General features: G+C 45.8%; 1 protein-coding gene across 11 annotated transcripts in view; it reads left to right on the forward strand.

The window, feature by feature from the left end:
* rims1b (regulating synaptic membrane exocytosis 1b) overlaps positions 1 to 21,147 on the forward strand; it is a 55,385-nt gene that overhangs the window by 8,366 nt on the left and 25,872 nt on the right. For 10 of the 11 annotated variants that reach the window (XM_037974868.1, XM_037974873.1, XM_037974871.1 and 7 more), the window contains exons 2-4: positions 11,083 to 11,296; positions 17,924 to 18,207; positions 19,230 to 20,098. In XM_037974868.1, coding sequence (XP_037830796.1) covers positions 11,083 to 11,296; positions 17,924 to 18,207; positions 19,230 to 20,098 — 1,367 coding nt within the window. Of the gene's footprint in view, positions 1 to 3,429; positions 3,576 to 11,082; positions 11,297 to 17,923; positions 18,208 to 19,229; positions 20,099 to 21,147 lie in introns of those variants that run through there. The other variant, XM_037974878.1, reaches the window with a different exon arrangement.

The raw sequence follows: 21,147 nt of genomic DNA on the forward strand, positions 1-21,147 counted from the left end.
GCCGAACAGATCCGAACAGGGCCGAACAGGGCCGAACAGGGCCGAACAGGGCCGAACAGAGCCGAACAGGGCCGAACAGGGCCGAACAGGGCCGAACAGAGCTGCTGCTCGATGTTTTACAGCAGCTTCTGTGTCCCAACAGCTGAATCATCACTTTAACTCATGGGAGACATGAAAAAATGTTTCAAATGATTAAAAACCAAAATAAACCAAGGTAGAGTTTGTTACTGAGTCAGGATTCAGCTCATTTCACTCTTACTGTTTGTAACTTTCAAACTTTTTAAAATATTTAACTTTTTGGGTTTCATTACAACGAAGGAAGATTCTTAATTTTAGCAAATTTTAGCTTTTAGCTGGTGGTTTATTTTAACCTTAGCTATGAGTTTCCAATGTTAGCATTTAGCTTCTGTTTTGCTATTTAAAGGCTGATTTCAGCCTTTTAAGGAATGCATATCGCTCACTGTCTCATGAAGTGACCTGTCAGCCCTCAGAGTCTGTGCTGGATGACTCTCAGCTACTACCACACCACATTACAGCTGATCTGTAGAACCGGCTGAGTTACGGACATTTTCATGTTTGCTGAGGTCGCTAAGCTGTGGCGGCCATCTTGAATCAGTTGTGGACGCAGATCCAAAGATGACTTTCTGTCAGTCATTAAAACCTTTCCAGCTCATGAGATATGTTGCTAACAAACAGACAGGCGATTACATGATCACCCACCTTTCATGGTGATAGAAATAAGCTGCATTACATATAATGTTTATAAAATACCTTATCATCTTTATTCTCATACTTTAACTGTTTCTTTTTACAGCCACTAACGCCTGTAAAACTACTTCCTGTTATTTTTCCCGAGAAAGAGTCCAAACTGTGTCCAGGTGGACTAGAAGTCAGCTCCTAACCCTCCTGTTGCTGCGGCACGTCTCGACTCTGGATGTTTTTTATTATTCTGTATTCTTGGCTCAAACCGGACCCTCTCTGGTCTCAAAGCAAAGGAGCCAATGTTTGGGCAACCTGTTCTCGTTCCCAGGACATCAAATACTGCTGTTCTGTTGTCTTTAAGCGTTTGTAGTCGGAGGCTCCAAACACAAAGCAAACAGTCCCATCTGCACGGCAAATGCTAATCTGGACTGAGCGCAGTAACATGAGGTGGATGGAGGCGGGGGGTGGAGGAGGAAAACCACACAGAACTTCGGCTGGGTTCATTTACATTTTACACGTTTCCGTCTTCATTTTTGAGATTTTCCTCAGGTTTTCATCAGTTTAAACAATCACCAGCTGCACCTCTTTTGGTTCTTACTTCTTGTTTTGGGCTCAAAGTGGGCCGGTACAGGTGCACACAGCGGCGCTTCTGAGTTTTCAGCCTTAGTGTATCGTCACTTTTTATATAACCTATTTCCAGGGGTGGGCAACCCTGGTCCTGGAGGGCCACCATCCTGCAGGTTTTCCTTGTTTCTCTGCTCCAACACACCTGATTCATGGTTAAATCACCTCTTCATGTTCTGCAGAAGCCTGTTAATCAACCATTGATTCAAATCAGGTGTGTTGGAGCAGAGGAACAAGTAAAACCTGCAGGATGGTGGTCAAGAAGGACCAGGATTGGAGACCCCTGCTCTATACGGTCGATGGTAACCAACTGTAAGCTACGGTCCATTCATATAAACAACATTACCCACAGGATGTCAGCTGAAAACAGGAAGTCACGACTCGTTCTGCACTTTAACGGATCAGGTGATTTAGAGCAATGGTGATTGGTTAAAAGTTCGTCAGAAGGAGCCCGTTGGAGGCAGAGAGTCCCGGTGCTCAGGTGAGCACTAGTTTAGGAACAACTTAGTTTTTAGAACAAGTTCATTAGGTTCAGGAACAGCTTTGGTTAGGAGTCGAAATAACTTGAGGAACAACTTGAGGTAAACACCTATGTTTGGTTTAGGAAAAAATAATGGAGAATGATTTAAAATATACCCCTCAAAATGTGAATTCATTTGGTTAAATAACGACATTAACATTGTTTCTCTGGGTTTTCCTCACAGATTAGTAGCTTTCAGACGGCAGGAACCGTTCATAGATCTTATTTCCATGATGGTCAGTTTGTTCTGTCTGAGTTTATGGATTAGAGCCTCCCCATAACTGTTAGTCCCCTATAACTACTCAACAAACAAGAATCATGGTTTATATCCAGTCAAAAGGCTTGTAGGTTTTAAATGATCTATAAATGTTCCAAAAATGAGACAGGAAGATGAACCCTGGATCCTATCCTCTGTCTGCAGTGATGTCAGAAACTAAGTGGTTTACAGCACTGACGTTATGATGCATCGAGCTATGAGTGAAAAGTAAAAAAAACAGTAAGGAGGAAATGGAGGGCGGGTTGGATGGATATAAATGGAAACAAGAGGAAACATGAATGTATGAGGAGGAGAGACAAAGTGAGATGGATGCTCGTAGACTGAGGGGTTCCTGCCAAGAAAAGCACTCTGCTTCATGTATACTCCATCAATAAAGGAGTTCTCCACATCCAGACTGTGGCTGGGAGGGCTGAAGGGGTGGAGGGGGGTGCTGCAGACCAGAGACAAGCCTGTATGCTTTAAAGACTTTAGTTTCACTAAATAAAAAAACAGGCCATGGATGGTTGGGGTTGGAGTATGGGAAGTGGGTGGTGGTGGGCGTGACCCAGCTGTTAAATAAAAGTTCAAAGTCTTTAAGTTGGGTCAAAGGCTAAAAACAATAAGATAGCTCTTTAATTACTCTCAGTTTGGAGAAATAAAGTTTACTTCTGATTAATGAGCTAACGGCTAGTCTGAGCTAACAGCTAGTCTGAGCTAACAGTCTGAGCTAACAGCTAGTCTGAGCTAACAGTCTGGGCTAACAGCTAGTCTGAGCTAACAGTCTGAGCTAACAGTCTGAGCTAACAGCTAGTCTGAGCTAACAGTCTGGGCTAACAGCTAGTCTGAGCTAACAGTCTGAGCTAACAGCTAGTCTGAGCTAACAGTCTGAGCTAACAGTCTATGCTAACAGCTAGTCTGAGCTAACAGTCTGAGCTAACAGTCTATGCTAACAGCTAGTCTGAGCTAACAGTCTGAGCTAACAACTAGTCTGAGCTAACAGTCTGAGCTAACAGCTAGTCTGAGCTAACAGTCTGAGCTAACAGCTAGTCTTGGCTAACAGCTAGTCTGAGCTAACAGCTAGTCTTGGCTAACAGCTAGTCTGAGCTAACAGCTAGTCTGGGGTAGGCCTGTTGCGACAAACGATAAATCAATTAATCGCACAATAAATTAAAATGAGGTCGGTAATTTTCATTTATTGGCGTTATCGTTCCTCCGTGGCTCTGTCTCAGACATGCACTGTCTTTCTCCTGAAGACCCCGGATGTCAAAAGGCTCCGGTGCTCCTCACTGACCCCTCCCTTTCTCTTAGCGTAAAGGGGGCGTGGCCTAACGCGTCATCTCGTCATCGTCCTGTACCCTGTACCTCTTTAGCATTAGCCCCCGCTAGGAGTTAGCAAGCTAAAAAAACGCTGTAACAGCAGCGGTGTAGGAGCACATTTCAAACCAAATGACCGAGGCGAACCTCTGAGAGCTGGTATGTCGCATTTCTGCTTTTGTTAGTTTGCACTTTTTGTTGATAAAACTGTCAGTTTTGTCTGTCTTCTCTATATGAAACTAATGAATATTATTTTTGAAGGGCAGTTTAGTTTACAGACTTAATAATCCGTACTGTTTTGGTTGAATGCATTCTTTGTTAACTGAAACTGAGTCTATTTTATTTTTGTTTTTGGTTATTTTGTTCATTTTGTGTTCCAGTTTTAGTGTTAAGTGTTCATTTGAAAGTAAAGTTTATTAATCTTTGAGAGGATGCGCTTGCACTATTATGTTATTATCATTACATTAGTTTTAAATGGCTTCCAATCAATATTATTGTTTATCGCAATAATTTCTGAGACAATTAATCGTCCAGCAAAATTTGTTATCTTGACAGGCCTAGTCTGAGCTAACGGCTAGTCTGAGCTAACGGCTAATCTGAGCAAAACAAAACCAAAATAGATCGCTGCCATCTGAAAAACCTAATGGCTGTTAATGCGAATACTACTTTATAAACTTTACACCACTGCCTGTGTTGTATTACATGGTTATTCTGAAATATTATAACGTTCCTGCCCAAAGTGCCATCTGTAAGTGCTACTGCTAGCTGCTAGCTACCACTGCATTTGCTAATAGCCATAGATTTGAGTCATTTGCACTGACAAATCGCTTACAGATCTTTGTTTAAAAGTTTGTCATGTAAGGCGGCGGGTGATATGCATTTCTTTAAGGAATGCTAGTTTAATTTTATTTGCATTTGTTGGGAGTTTTTAATGTGTGCGTCGGTTATGTTTTGGACATGTTTCTGTGTTTTTTCTTGGACGTTTGTGCCTCACGGTTGTTGATTTGACCAACGTGTTTGAGAAGTTGCTGCCCTGTTGGTAGAGACCCTCTCACCATCTGCGTCTTTATTCCTGCCTCCATTTTGCAGCCTTTTGATGATGGAGGAAGATAAATACGTACAAGTTGTCATGGAGAGACTCGCAGCAGGCGAAGGAGAAAACAAAGATTCCTGCCTTTGTTTAAACCGTCTGCTGCTCTTTTCTTCCAGCTCTCCAGTTTCCCAGGATTTACTGTTGATTTCCTCCCAGTTTTGAGTTTCCTTAGAGGATCTGTTTGCTCTTTTTGTGTCTCCTCGTCTTCTTCATCCTGTCTCCAGCCTCTTTCCATCATCCACTCCTCTTCTTCTTCGGTGGTATTTATAGCGCGGCTCCGGATGCATCGGCTTCTCTCCTCTGCTGGCCCACGCTTGTTTCCGACACCGCTCTTTTTGTTCATCTTTTGCCTTTTCACTTGTTCTCCTTCGTCCTCCTTGTTCACCCCCCTCCTCCCCACCCTCCTCCTCCTCCTCGTCTTCTTCCTCCTCCTCCCTGTCCCTGTGGACATCAGTCTGTTGATCCGTCTCTTTCAGAGATGGAAAGACTTTTGGTGCTCTCTGTGTTTTATCTCCTCCCTGACTTCCTCCTCCTCCTCCTCCTTTCTATCATTCACCTGTTTTGATTGTTCTGTCTTCATCCCTGAGTCCCTCCTCTTCTTCGCTTCCCCGGTTATCGATCCAGAGCCTTTGTTTTGTTCTCCAGGCCAAAGGCGGCACAATCCTAAAAGTTCTTGTTCTTTTTTTAACTCCTGAAACGATGGCGTGCACGAGAACCTCAGTAGCTGTTAAAATTAGTCTTTTTTTAGCCTTTTAAAAAGTCAGCAGCATCTAAATATAAAATCAGTCTAAAGCTGGGTTTCCCTCTGCTTCTTCACATCAGTTTGGTTCTTTAAATGGAATAAAACTGAGCTGAAAGTCACGATTTTCTTACAGAAAAATAGAAACATGTAGTTTATCTGCAGGGTGTAACGTCGCTTCGACCATTTTGCTAATACTTCAGCAAAAAGAGAAAAGACTGTTTTAAACAACTTCTTACTCTTTTGAGTTTTCCAAATGTAACACAACGTTATCCCCCGCCTGTCGGCAGCGGGTGTGTGCATTTCTCTGTCTGTTAGCAAAATATTTCATGAAGCACTGAATGAATTTTAATGAAACTTTCAGAAAGTAATCACTGGAAGTTCATCTGATTAACTTTAGGAGCCGACCTGGTTCAGGATGGCCAGCACAGCTAATCGACTGTAGCAAACAAACAACAAATATCTGTAACCATGTTATTTTGACATGTATTAAGCTGTAATTTGGTGTGGTAGTAGCTGAGAGTCATCCCCAACACAGAGTCTGAGAGCTGACAGATCTCACAGGATCTGATTTTAATTATTTGAGTCTGAAACATGACCTTTGACCATCTTTCATGACGATGAGCAATAATCAAAACGATGATTTAAAACTGTTTAACGGTCTTTGTTTAGCTGACAACTTAGTTGTTGGGTTGATGAATTTTAAGGTTTTTCCAGGAGTTTTAGAAACGAGCAGCTGGACTTTCTGTTCCCGATCCGAGAGGCCCGTGATGAGTTCCTTCTGATGAGAAACAAAACAACAGGAAACAAAGTCCAGTTGCCCTTTTCTGAAGCTCCTGGGGTTTGCCACGAGGACGACTGAGCGTCCACACAGACGTCTTTTTGTTGGAAAGCTAACGGGGAATTTTCAGGAGGAAATCTGTCGACGCTTTGACGAGTAAAGTAACGGTAATCAAAGGGGCGGGGCTGAGTCCGTCAGCACTTCCTGCTGCTGTTTACCACACTTTAAAACCTACAGGCTGCACTTCTCTGCGAGTCTTCTGCGCGGCGTCACTGGAGATCAGCTGATGGGACAGAAATATCCCTGCCTCCCCGTCCTCGGGGGGGGGGGGTGTATTCTTAGAGCCGTTAATTAACAACTCAACACTTGTGAAGTCAGACAGACAGGGGAGGAGAAGGGAGGAATGGGCCGATCTGTACGTGTTTAATAGAGAGGATTCAGTTTGTAGTTGTGTGTCTGTGTGTGTGCGCAGCTGCTGACAGGGACACAGCTGGACTCACCAACATCTGTCTCCGTGTCGCTGCTGGTCGCTGCTTCAGTTCACACCATCAGACTGCCACCACATGCTCACGCTCGGTTTCCGTCCGCGGTCGTATTCCTGGGCGGATGTAAACACGACCTCAGGACGTTCAGAGGAGTCCCAGCGGCCGGCGGGCCGGCGGTCGCAGCTGGTTTGAGATTAGACCACAGCGTTTCTTCCTTCCAGAGTTGAAAATCTGTTGGACTGCAGAGTCGGGCTGAGCTCCTCTCAGAGGTGACAATAATTAAAACCTTTCATGCCACAGGTTCAAACTCAAACAGTTTTATTCTCAGACATGACGGCGTTTTGGTCAAACCTTATAAATGATGCGTGATGTCACACTCAGAGGGTGTGTTTGGGATGACTCTCGGCTACTACCACACCAAAGTTTAGCTCAGTATCTGTAAAACTGTCTGAGTTAGAGACGTTTTTGTCTTCGCTGTGTTGGCCATCTTAAATCGGGTTCAAAGTTAATCATTTAGTTGCACATCCATGGGAAGTTTTAATTTAATTGCCTTTTGCCTCTTAGTGATAATAAACTTTTTTCTAAACAGTTGGGTGTTTAACAACCTAACAGAGAGAAACAACAAACATCGATACTAATAAGGTCAAATAAAAGGTAATTAAAACCTTCAGTATGATGAAATATAAAAGTGATGTAATATTAAATATGTAGTCAGTCTAAGACGGACAGGAGTCAGACGAGTGGCAGCACTTTTCTACAGATTAGAGAGGATCAGGAAGCAGAAGACGGAATATTTTCCGTCCATCCGTCTTCATCTTATATCTGAGTGATGCTTCTGTTGGTGCTGAACGCGTCTCGCTTCGTATTTTAAAGAATCAAACTAAAACACAACCAACAAGCAGATATCAAATATCTTAATCTGCTGATGTTTTGGTGCAGTGTAAATCCTGGAGGGACTGATGTTTCTCGCCATCTTCTGATGACCTCGTGTCTCCAGGCGTGGACTTTCAGAAAGTAAACGTCCCAGTTGGTCAAATATCGGAGGAAACTTAGTTCAAGATGGCCGCCACAGCAAAGCGATCTTAGCAAACATAAAAATGTCTGTAATTCATTATGATAAGAAATGTTAGATCGTCTCCTCCTGCTCTCCAGGCCCTCAGCTCCTCATCTTCACACCTGCTCAGACTTAGTTAATTAGCTCCTTTCTTTTCTTTCTGAATGTGTTTGTCTGGAATTCACCTCCTGGGAAATCCTGACTTTGGGTTTGTTTGTTTGTTTGTTTTCTGAAATTAACCGGAGTCCTCGTTACCCAGAAGGTTCCTCCTTCCAGCAGCTTCTGACCAAACATCCTGTTAACGGACAGACAGGAGTCTAAACTCTGGCATGAACGGCGGCGGGTGATATGCATTCCTTGGAGGAGCGTTTGGCCTTCAGTTCGTTCAGTCTGCTCCTGCCCTCCTCTGAGGGGCGACGGCAGCTTTAAAGGTCTGTTTTTCGATGATCTGAAGAAGAAGAGCGTCGTGGCTTCAGGGAGGAAGCGGGTGACGCTGCGTCTCTGCTGAATGTGTGGAAATCCTTTAAAAAAAGAAACAGCTGCTGCTCCAACACACCCACTGACACCCGGGGCTTGACGCCACCGCGTTGCCTCGACAACCGCTTCTCCCAGCTGTTCCCATGGCGCCCGGGCCTCTCGTTGGCAGGATAGATGGCTCCTCGGGGTCAGAGGTCACGGGTGTGACGTCGCTGTTTGTTTGTTTTTTTTTTCCGTCTGAAATCAGCTGAGGGTGAATTATGGATTTGAGTTCTTTGAGTTATTTTTTAAGGTAATCTTTTGTATTTGGTTTCTTGTTTTCCTTCAGGTTTCTGTAGTTTTATTTCCTGTGATCCGTTTGTTTTTGTTCATATCCTGTTAGTTTTCACCCACCTCCACCTCCTCGTCAGTTCCTCGGTGGTCCGTTGTTGCCGGTTCTCCTCGTGGTCCCTGTGGTCCAGCGTCTGCTGCCACGTCACGATCACGTTTCGATATGTTTGTTTTTAATAAATCAGTTTTACTTCTGAGCTCCTGGTGTCAGTCTGGCTTCCGGCCGACACACCAAACCTGATAAATCGGAGCCCGTTTGAAGCGTCTTTTCAGAAATAAACATAAATGTGGCTGAAAATAATAAACCTTTTATGAAAAGGAGGCTGTAGGTGGAGACTGCTGGCGTCAGAACAGACGTGATGACGTAAAATAGTGTGATTGTGTCTGTTAGCAAAATATCTCACAAACCAGGGGGTTGATAAACATGTACTCCTGTCAGTCTGATTCAAGATGGCCGCCTCATGTAACGTTTTTTAGCAAAGGTTAATGCAGGAGTTGGTGTGGTTGTAGCTGAGAGTCGTCCCAACACGCTGCAGAAGCTGACAGGTCTAAAACTTTGGCCTGCGTGGTGGCGGGCGACATGCATTCCCTTCAAGAAAAGCTGCTTTCCTTTGCTGGTGATGTTTGAAGTTAGTTTCCTGATTAGATTTTTTGTTTCTTTGCATCATGGAAGGTTTGATTTGGATCTCTGACGTGTTGCTGAAATAAACGAACCCTCGCTCCTCACTGAGAAGAACCCTCGCTCCTCACTGAGAAGAACCCTCGCTCCTCACTGAGAGGAACCCTCGCTCCTCACTGAGAGGAACCCTCGCTCCTCACTGAGAGGAACCCTCGCTCCTCACTGAGAGGAACCCTCGCTCCAGACGGGGAGGATCGTTATCTACATCAGGAGTTATGAAGTTATGAAGGTTCGATCTTCAGAAGCATGTCGGCTTTCAACAGAAGCAGGTAAACTGGGATGTGTGCGGAGGACGTGGAGTCTGTTTCCAGGTTGACAGTAAATCCGGATGTGGAAGGTGAACCGTTAATGAGCGTCGTGAACGGAGCCGCCTCCTCTCCGTTTCCCGCTCCGGTGCACTTTTCCTGTAACAGAGCTGTTAAAACCTGCTGGGTGTTTTTGTTTTGGGACGCTCTGCTTTGCAGATCACTTAACGCTTCTTTCCATCGCGGTCAGGACGCCAGCCTCAGGACGCCAACGTTCAGGTTTCCCTCGGTGCGTTCAGATCTGTTTCTGAGCCGAAGCTTTATGAACCGTTACTATCTTACCTGTTAGCTGAACAACCTCAGTTTGAAGAAATGGTTTAACCCTGACCGGATTGACGAGCTAACGGCTAGTCTGAGCAGAATATCAGAGGGAATCTCTGCCGTTTTAGAACGTCTCTGATCTCTAAAAGTTGATGATTGCGGCGTTTAAAGCCAACACGAGGTCAGTGTTGCTGATGTCGAAGGCAGCTGATAGTTTCATGTAAAGGAGGACAGCGTGTCGAGTTTTATCATCAGTTTGGTGAATCTGAATACATTTCAGGACCATTCAATAACTGATCTTAGTCAGCTGATCAGGAGCTGTTTAAAACCCAGGATGGATTTTAGGGAAACAAAAAAACATTAAATCAGTTCAAAGTGACGAATGAATGCTTTAGATTTTTCTTCAGAAACAAAAAAGTTTAACTGTTTTTTTTATTTCCTTCATTTCATTTCTGGAAGGAACCAAAGTTTCGATCCGAGACACAACCAGTCTTCAGTCTTCAGACTCCAGGCCTCGAGGGCTGCTGTCCTGCAGGTTTTAGGTGTTTCTGCTCCAACACACCTGATTCAAACGGTTTAATTAGCTCCTCATCAAATCATCAAGTTCTCCAGGAGCACGGCAACAAGTCACCCATTTAAAGCAGGTGTTTTAAAGCAGGAACACGTCCCCCGAGGAACGGAGTTTGACACCTGTGGCTCAGAGGGAACCTTTTCTGGTGACGGTTCTCTGACCTCCGAGCACAGACCCACAGTCTCAAACTGAGGCTGACTGGACTTTGGTCAGATAGTCAAGCCTTTTTAAAACCACCCTGACCTGTAGGAGGCCATCCCTGCTTGTTTCTCCCAGTCCTCTGAACCAACAACTCGCCGGTTTTATTTTCTGTTGGGTTTAGATTTGATTTTAAACTTTTCTTTTCACTTTTAAAGCTCTCAGCCGACCCGCCTCACCTTATTTAGCTGATCTCGTCTCTTTCTGTAAGAATGAGGACCTTAAAATCAACTAATTCATCTTTCCTGTTTGTCCCCGAGTCTGAAAACAAATGCTGGGCTGACCGGGCCTTTTGGGTTGCCGAACCCAGAATCTCAGGACTCAGTCACTGATCTGAGCCTTTTTAAAACCTGAAACCTGAAACTGTTTTTATTCCGGCAGGCTTTTAATAACTAGTTCCTCTCTGGCATTCTGTGAACATTTTGTTTTTTTATTTGTTTGTTTCTTAATTTCAGTTTTAACTTCTGGACAGAGAAACACTTTGATTAGTTTTTGGTTGTTGTTGTTGTTAAATAAATGTTGATTTGTTGGTTAAAGCTGTTTCACATTATAAAGAGCTATCTACAGCAGGTAAGATATTAGTTGTTCATAAAATCTCCACAGAACCCTCCTTCAGTGCATCCACGGAAGCTTTCTGGTTATTTTTTATTTTATTTTTCACCAAAGACTGATCTCCACTTTCTCTCCTCCCAGGACGCTCCACAAGCAGTTTGAGAGCTACAAACAGGAAGTGCGTCGCATCGGCGTGGAGACGCGGCGCCAGCAGACGCAGCAGAAGGACGACGCCCCCACCTGCGGGATCTGCAGGAAGACCAAGTTCGCCGACGGCTGCGGCCACCTCTGCTCCTACTGCCAGACCAAGTTCTGCGCCCGCTGCGGGGGGCGGGTCTCTCTGCGCTCCAACAATGTGAGACTCTTTAACCTTTGACCTCCTCCTTCCATCTCTGCTGATGATGTTCGGTTCTGCTTCTCCGTCGTGTTTGTGCACTTTGTTTGTTTTTATTTTTGCTTCTCCTTCTGCGGACACTTTGCTCAGACCAAAGTGTTCTGGAAGCGTCCGTCTGCTGCTTCGGTCTTGTGGAATGATTCTGAGTTCTGATTCTTTTTGCTCACCTGAACATAAAAACACATCTGTCTGCTGAGCCGGAACATCTGTCTGTGGCTCTTTTATCCAACCAGGACAGACGAAAGGGCCGAGATGGTAAACGGGTTCAGACTTATTAAAGGTTTTATTTCTGGAGTCCGTTCCAGACGTGGCAGCTCGTTAAAGCTCTCATCACTGGTCTGCATGTGGACATCAGACCATTTCCTTCTGAGAACTCAAGCTAGTTTCTCACCTGTTGTTGCTCAGGTTTTTCTGTTTGACACAAAGCAGAGACGTTTTTAGCAGCTAATTTTTAAAAGCTTTCGAAACTGCACTCTTGGCCGTGCACATTTTTTTTTTTTTGTTGTTGCACACCTCTGAGCACATCTTTCCTGCTTTGCACCCAGCTCGGCAGCCGCCCCCACGTTTATGATCTAATCTGCAAAAGAAAGACAAACAGTTCTTCTATTGTTGCTCATAAATGAGTTAAACGCCTGAAGCTTGTGTCTCGCTGAGCTGTGACTGTTGGTGACAGAACTGTGAGGAAAAAATGTAAATTTTTACTCAGAATGTCACTGAATTAATTCTTCCTAACTGTGCTTGTAAAGCTGGTTTCTCTCTGGGCTGCAACAAGTTAAAGTTAAAAGACACTCTACTACTAGGCCACTGATCCAGTTGGTGAACGACATTCCTGAGGGAATCTTCAGAATATCTTACAGCTTTCAGAGTTTTTAACTTTCCCCACGAGGCGTGCAGCTCTAAACGTGCGTGACAACTTTCCTCTCGATGTGGGCGTCTCTGGATCAACATCTGCAGGGAGCTCTCCTCTGACAGGAAACAACACTGATGATGAAGAAGAATTATTAAAAATCTGGTCCAGATCCACCCATCTTCATTTCTAAAGTCAGCTCCAGCAGATTAAACCATAAAAGTGGGCAACAAAATAATGTGCACAGCCAAGAATACAGTTGGGTTTTTTTTAAGCCGTGCAGAAAAAACTCAGCAGCGTGGCTCGCTGGTCTCAAACACTCGGAAATATGGAAGATTTTCCATTTTCTGCAGTTCTGCGCCTCCAACAGTGAAATCCGTCCCTGAGACTTGTCTCCGAGTAGAAGACACTCTTTTGAGGACAGCACTGTTGGTTTGAGAGGAGGTCTTACGTCAAACAGGACATGTTCATACTGAAAGGCGCTGACGGTCCTCAGTTTGACCCGAAGCGACACCTGTTCGGTGTGCGGATTGACTCGTATGTTCACAGAAAATAAAACACTGATCAGTACTTCACCCGTTAGTTGGGTCCAGATTGGACCGGTGTGACGTCCGGTTGGTTCTATTTTAAGTCCCTGTTCTCCATCTGAGCCTTTTCTGGGCTCCGCTCCAGCCTGAGAGAGAAGCAGTCCTTCTGCTTTACTTCACCTGACTCCACCCGAAACCTGCTGGTGCCCAATCTGTTCTGCATCCGCCCGGCCTCTCACTGAGACCCTGGGTTCCAGAAAGACGACTGGACGAGGACGAGGATGAAGACGGCGTCCCTGCTGGTAAATCCATTCAGCAGCAGACAGGCTGCGGCGTGAACTCACAGCGTCTATAAATAAAACAAATAAAAGCACAAACGGCTTGTTAGAAGGGAAATGATGCTCAAAATAACTCCAGCTAATATTGTCCTCTGAATAATTAATGGGTTAACTATAAATAGTAACAGAAACGAGACTAAATAATTTAAATAAGAGGAGGAAGCATTTATTGCCTAAATCCACTCTGTTCATCTGCATGTTTTTATCCAGGAGGGGTTCTGATCAGGGTCTCCTGGATCAGAACCAGAACTGACCTGAACCCGGTGGTGAAGCAGGATATGACATGAATCACATCATTTATCGTTTAAGTTCCCATCGCTGGTCTGCATGAGGACCAGATCACGCCCAACACAGACCATCCCTCCTGGAAGCTAAAGGCCGTATCTCACACAGCTGATAGTTTGGGCTCAGATTTAAAGGAAAAAAGGCAATTTTTCTGTTAGCCTCCAACCGGGGAGCCATGAGGTTGGGTATTTTTAAAATTGTGGCTTATTTTTGTGCAAAACACATAATTTTGTTGTCCAGACACATCGTGCCCTCCTCTGCAGCCTCCTGGACTGGGGTACACTTCAGAAATGAGATTTTTAGACCTGGACAGATGTTTTCTGTCAGAGGAGAGCTCCTCGCAGGTGTAGAGCTCCTGATGGACTCCAGGCGCCTACGACGACTCGACGACTCTTCTCAGAGACAATTTGTTGTCAGAATTCAAGCAAAGAGCCTGCGAGCCTCTGAGACTCATCGTAACGTTGAAGTCTCCCTGCTGAAAGTGAGATACTGCTTTTAACTTGTTTTTTCTCTGTGAGTGAGTTTATTCACCTGGATTACCTGCTTCGTACACAAAACATGCAGGACACAGAGAGCCCACAGCCTGCTGAGAAATACCCTGATATTCTGAAACTAAACAAAAACATGTAGAATACAGGCTGTAATGATTTTAGGTTTATTCCTGCAGAAAAACCAGGTTTTCTGTTCGGAAGCCTGGATACAAACTGAGAAACGTGTAAATATTAAAACACTTTTTTGGGGCATGTTTTGTTAGGGAGGAGGTGTGTGGGAGGGGGGAATAAAAGCATGTGGTAAAATGTGCTTCATGTGGCTTTTGCTGCTTCGAAGCAGTCCACGTGCACGCAGCTCGCCTCACGCTTCGCTCCGCTCCAACAGGTGGCTGTAATCATCTCCCCGAAACAAAAAAACGTTTTAAAATTTCACCCCAATTTTTTGTTCTTCCTGAGTGAAACGTGTTACAGACGTGGAGTCCTGTGTGTTTTTGGCGCCACCTGTTGACACGGAGCTCATCGTCAGTCAGTCGTGGAGGAATTTCGTCTCAGATTGGCAGAAATGACCAAGTTTCTGTCCCGGGGAGCCTTGGGTTCCTCAGACAGTGAAACCAGGATCAGGCCTCACTCCGGCATGGCTCTCATACGTCCTCCACCTTCAGAGTCTCTGGATGTAAATCTGTGTAACGATGCAGAATGTAATAACAAATGTTTGCACCACATCGCTGTCCCCCTTCCTTCCTCTGCATCTCTTCTCATTCTCCCTGTCTCCACTCCTTCCTTCACTTCTTTTTAACTCTTTGCTACCTGGACTGCATGCCCCAAAGGAGGACAAAGTGGTTAGCATCTTTTTTTTTTGTGTTCTCTCTCTGTGCTGTAAATTTGGTGAGAGTTAAGAAAACACCGGCTGCTTTCAAATCTGAAGCTGAGCCCTCTGAGAGTTCAGGCGTTTGGTTTTTATCCTGGAGAAGGTGACGGGAGGATGTTTCCAGGTTTAAAGACGTGCAGAAGAGCGAGCGCTCGGGTTTGAACGGAGCCAGTGTTCGCAGACGAGTTCCCGGCGCAGAGCAGCTGTTCTGAGCGTTTCCCTCCATGCCTAACTTTGTGTCCACTGTCTGTCTCCTTCCCATGCAAAGTGTCTCATAGTGAAGGACAGGGTAAGACCGGCTCAGTGATGGATTTTTCTGCATGGACAGCTGTTGTCCCCTCCCTCCCCTCCACGTTTGGGTCTGTGTTCATCCTCAGCATCAGAACGGGATTTCTGAGCGTTTTTTTTTTAGGCTTTTCTGGATCAAAGATGAAGCTGAGGCTGAATTCAGACTCTGAACTTTCACAAGTGGGCAGACAGCATGAGACCTAACCCAGCTGTGAGCGGGGGTGTCCTCTGTCCGGTCCCGACCCCTCCTCCTGTGGCCGCAGGCTGCGTTCGGACAGAAACAAAAATGGTGTCTGAATGATTGGCATGCGTTTCACCTGAATGCGTCCTGTGCACGTTTTCCCCGCCTGAGTTTGAGAGCAGACCAGCCTGCCATGGGGAGACGGGTCGGGCTCCACCTTCCCCTGAAGCTCAGGTGTCCAACCCTGGTCCTCGAGGGCCTCTGTCCTGCATGTTTCAGCTGTTTCCTGGGTCAGGGGGGGTTCCCTCCCCAGGATGTCCTCAAACTTCCTTCGTTCAGATCAGGTGAAGCAGAAATGTCTAAAACCTGCAGGGTTGTGGCCCCCCAGCACCAGGATTAGACACCCCTGCCTTTGTTCAACTGAGTTGTGTGGAGTTTTCATGAGCAGTCAGTATCTTACCTGCAGCAGACAGTTTCTAGAGTCAGGGGGAGGGAAGCTAACAGCCAATCAGAGCAGGAACTGTTCAGCTCCAACTGTCCTCCATTAAAACAAGTCCAGCTGCCGACGGAGCAGCTTCTGGTTTAAAGACGAACTCGATGAAGGGATTATTCATCCTCACGGGTCAGGAGGGGGGAGGGGGGGTCTGGGTTTACATCCTGGACCTGTTTCCTCCCCACCTGATGACAGATCATCACTCTTAGTTCAGTTCAGTTCATCCCAGGGTCCAAAAGAAAACCAGTCCAAATCATAAACCCAGTTCAGGTCCAGAGTCGGGTCCAGGGTCGGGTCCAGAGTCGGGTCCAGAGTCGGGTCCAGGGTCGGGTCCAGGGTCGGGTCCAGGGTCGGGTCCAGGGTCGGGTCCAGGGTCGGGTCCAGAGTCAGTCAGTAACAGATAATAAACAGATTTATACAGACCATCAGGAAATAGCAGTCAGCAGATACTGATAAATCTTCATGTTGGAGACAGCCGATAATTATACAACAGATAATTGTACTTTTATTAATCATTTCTTGTTTTTTTATCTTGGACTGCAGCTTTGTTCATTTTAACTTTTAGCTTCTGTTTTACTAAATCAACCTTTGATGATTCAGTGTTTTTGCAGAAAATGCAGATTTTTCTAGTTTTAAAACAAACCTTGGCTCTGAGGTGTGTGTGTGTGTATGTGTGTGTGTGTGTGTGGGGTGTGTGTGTGTGTGTGTGTGTGTGTGTCGAACTGCTGATGGAGGAGCAGCGCCTCCTGGTGGAGGACTGGTCCAAAACACACATCTACTGAAGGGATTTTAACCAAATTAAAGCTCTTTTTTATGATCTGGACAGTTTGACATGATGTATTTATTCCATGAACCTGTTTCAGCGGGTTCTGCAGGATTACGTTTCTGCTGAAGACCAACAAACACTGAGAGTGTGCTTCACCCTGATGGTGAAAACACAGGTTAACTTGTGTTTTATTATTTATGGCGTGGTGAGGAGGCAGAGGCAGGTTTCTGGCTCAGAGGGGGAGAAGAAGAAGAAGGGTGGGGTCAGACGCCAGCTGATGATGAGCTGAATGATGGTGAGAAGCTGAATGGATTACCGGTCTCTGCTAATCTGCAGCTGCAGAGGAAACCGAGCCGGAGAGAGAGAGAGAGACGTCAGCGTGAGGCCGGGATGCTGCCGACAGCTGATTTATTCCAGATTAGACTGGACACGCGCCAACTAGGACTCAGTCAGGACAGGATGGATGTGCTTTGGTCCGCTGAGGACCAACCCGTCTGCTAAATGCACCTCTGGCTGCCGGAGAAGCAACATTTTGGGGGTTTCTGACGGCTAAGGAGGCATCTGGTTTTGTGTAGGATTTCAGATGCAAAACGTAAAGGCTGACTTTGGTTTCTTTTCTGCTAAATACACGGCTGGGATTATAAATCTGGAGGGAGATATTCAGTAACCATGGCGACATGTGAGTATTGGACGTCTGCAGATTTAATGTCGAGGTTAAACAATCAAGTCACTTCATGACGGTCCAGTCCTGGTCCTGGAGGTCCACCATCCTGCAGGTTTCAGATGTTTCAGGTTCTGCAGAAACACCTGAAACCTGCAGATAAAGGCCCTCCAGGACCAGGACCTTCTTTATGTCACCTACATCAGGGAATAATCTGAAATATTAACTTTTTAGAAAAATCTAAATGGCAGTTTCTCCTCCCCCAATAAATCGATTCTCTTTTATTTCTGTAGGGATTTTAAGGAAACAGAATCTCATCACTGGATAAACATCTGCATCAAATTTACTTTAAAGTTACCACAATTCAAGATGGTCGCCACAGCCAAGTGATGTTAGCAAACAGATAAATGGATATTGAGCTAAAAGCTGAGATTAATTCACATTTATACTCGAAGCTCTAACGTCTCGTGCATCACGGCACGTGGACTCAACGATATTTACAAGGTTTGATGAAAACGGCTATAACTCCATCCCATAAGATAATTTTAGTTTAAAACTATAAAAGGCGGTGGGTGATATGCATTCTTTGAAGGAATTCTAGGTGTTTTATTTATCTTAAAAAGTGGATTTTGTTCTATAACACTAATCAGTCAGTATTTGATTTGCTGTAACCATAAACGAAGGTAAAAGTGAGTAAAAACTTTCTGATTCAGCGTAGCTTAGAGTTTTATTAGAAAAGGAGGGAACTGAACGCTCCCTGAAGTTCATGTGTTTCTGAACATGTTCTGTCCTTCTTGCTGCTGCTGGAGTAAACCTGCCAAACACCTGTGTGTGTTTTCAACNGTAATGTGGGTCTGCAACCTGTGCCGTAAGCAACAGGAGATTCTCACCAAATCAGGAGAATGGTTTTCAGGGTCCGGGGTTCGGCCCGGGAGCCTCGGCACCTCCTTGAACGACGCCGCCTCCAGAGGTGAGGCTCAACTCGACAGGAAGCTGCTCTGCTCCAAATCACAAGCCCCGCCCTCCAGCACAAACGCAACGCCGCCGCCGCCCGCCGGACTCACCACGGCCAAAGGTGGCGACGCCATGCCTGGATCCCGCTCCCAAAGCGAACCGCCGAGAGAAAAGTGAGGAACAGACGTCACAAAAAAGATCTGATTATACACAACACAACATGCTATGATATATAATACAATAAAAACAATACAATATAATAATAATAGGAGCAATTCAATCCAAAACATTAATTTAATGTTTAATTTATGACACAACCACTGTAATACAGTTCAGTGTGCTAAAGTAAAAGATATTATATGTATTATACAAGCTAGAAACACATCAAGGTCCACACCTCTGTAAGTACCAGGTGTGTAACAGATAAGTATTCAGTAAATACTTTATAATTCAGACCAGTTACATTCACAGGAAGCTGTATTATTTATTGCTACCCAGCAGAATACAATAAGAGACAAATCTGATACGATCAAATACTCTAAATGATATATTTGATAAGATTTGACTCAGTACAACATGTGATATACAGAATAAAACAGAACAATATGAATCTGTGCTCAGTGATGAAGATTAAATGTACTTTATTGTTCCAATCTGGAAATTTGCTGTTCTATAATCAGAAATTAAAGCAAACTTACACAATACATACTGTGATGCAGAAAACTAAAAGGGATTTTATTTCAGAGCAGCAATCAGGCTCTGCAAACATTGATTGAAGTGGAAACAAATAGTTTTATTTGAATGGTTTTATGTGTATTTAGACACAGTCTTCAGTTTGAACCCTGAAGGATTTCTGCTCAGAAATGTCCTGAAAGAGACGCAGGAGTTCTGGACCGGGTTTCAGGTCCTCTGTAAGACTTTAGGACACAACATGTGACCCATATTTATTTTTGCTAAGGCTGCTTTTATCCTGCAAGTAGATTAAAGATGATTTTCTGCTGGAGTTCAGCTCGGTTAGTTCTGGATTTAGTGTTTTTGTTTCCGTATTTGGATCAGTTACGTAAGGAATTTTAGGTTCTTCTGATGTTTAACTAAAATCTTTTTGTGTAAAGAATATAGGATATCTTTAACTTCTCCCCTGTTTTGCTGTCAGTGTGTTTAAATGAAAAACTGAGTGATTCTTCTTCCCTCCCAGGAAAAGGCCCGTTTCGCTCCACGAGCAGAACGGCCGAGCCGGGACGGGGCGCGGCAGCGGGCGCAGACCTGCTGGGAAGCTTCAGTCCCACTCGTCCCTGGAGGAGCGCTCGGGTCTCAGAGACCGAGGAGAGAGGAGGTTCGGGAGCGGCCGGCGGCTGGAGAAGATCAACTCTCAGGACTACGAAGATGGAAACGAGAACCTGGGACGTTCAGGGACACACAGGAGACGCCCGGAGGACGAGGAGCAGAGGGAGAGGCAGCGCCGGGAGGAGGAGTTCCAGAATCGTTACCGGAGCGACCCCAACCTGGCCAGGTACCCGGTGAAACCGCAGAAGGAGGAGCAGGAGATGCGCATGCACGCTAAGGTGTCCAAGGTTCGGCATGAGCGACGGCACAGTGATCTCGCCATCAACGAGGTGGGGCTCGGACCAAACGAGGGAGGAGGGGGAGGTCAGGTGCCCGAAAACCGCCTGGGCAGGAGGAGCGGCGGTGGGGAGGGGGACCGTAAAACCCTCCTTGAGAACCACCAGGCTTTCTCTGGGGACAGGACCGCGGGGATGGGAGGTGGGGCGCCACCTGCGGGTGAAGGAGGGAGGTCCGGCATGGGGCCTCCTGATCTGAACCAGAACAGCAGCCACATGGAGCCCGGGACAAGGCGGGACAAAGGCGGGGACAACCTGCTGAGGAAGGACTCCCAGAGCTCCGACCAGTCCGAGTCTTTGCGACCGCCGCCTCCTCGCTCGTACAAGAGCAAGCGTGGCGCCAACAAGAGGCAGATGTCCATCAGCAGCTCCGAGGAGGAGGGCGGCTCCACGCCCGAGTACACCAGCTGCGAGGACGTGGACATGGAAAGCGTCAGCGAGAAAGGTCAGTCAGTCCAATAACCTCCCGTGTTTGCTGTAGACTCTGCAGTTCTTGCAGCGGCTCACACAGCTATCCCTCCTCCTGTCTCGCTGCAATCTTAACCTGACGTTTGCGTTTCCTGTCCACTCATCATCGCTGCCAGAATAATCCGCCTGTGGACCCAGAGTGCTGCTTGCAGGGCAGAATCCCAGCAGTAATGGGTCTGATGGCTGTTTGTAATCTGATCTGCAGCTCTGAGAGGGAACCATGTTCAACCTGGAATATATAGAAGTTCCTGTGACTTTAGCTCTACTTTCTTTAACATTTAAAGATGGCTCCAGGAGCTGAACACTGTGTAAACCATGCACAATAACCCGTAAAATTAAAAATAAATAAAAAGTCTTCTATCTGAGCTCAGAATTTGTTTTTCTGCACAGTGACTGTTTGTGTGAGGCTATTTTTATGCTCTGCGTTTCTGTCTGCCTCTCTTTAAACTGCTGTCAGGGAGTGACAGACAGCTGTGTGGTTACCGTGGTGACCTTAATGAGCCACTGGCATCATCTTGGTTCTCTTTACCCTTCCCCTACAGTTTAAACTTTAAATCTCGGCCATTTTGTCAGCTGGGATTATCAGGAAAGGAAGTGCCGGATTCCCGTTGGGCTTTAGAGACGAAAGCTGATGGTCGTTGGAAATTCGAACAGCGACGCTGGCGCCCTTCAGCGTTTCTCTTCTGTCTGCCTGTTACGTATCTGTGCTGAGGATAAACCCTGCTGCTTTCAGAGCCGCTCTCATTTATTTGGAGAGTCCTGGTGATTTAGGCCAGCAGATTTGTGGAATTAGGTCAGTGGCTCGCTGGCTACGTAATACTCCACAAACATCCAGCTGCAGCAGGCCGAGCACAGACCGCCGGCTGAAGTCAGCTGCAGGCTAGGCGCTGCACCGAGGCAGCAGATCCACCTGCTCTGATCCACCTGCTCTCTGCAGCAGATCCACCTGCTCCCTGCTGCAGGTCCACCTGCTCCCTGCTGCAGATCCACCTGCTCCCTGCTGCAGGTCCACCTGCTCCCTGCTGC

Source organism: Kryptolebias marmoratus, linkage group LG3, assembly GCF_001649575.2.
Source record: "Kryptolebias marmoratus isolate JLee-2015 linkage group LG3, ASM164957v2, whole genome shotgun sequence".
Classification (NCBI taxonomy): Eukaryota; Metazoa; Chordata; class Actinopteri; order Cyprinodontiformes; family Rivulidae; genus Kryptolebias; species Kryptolebias marmoratus.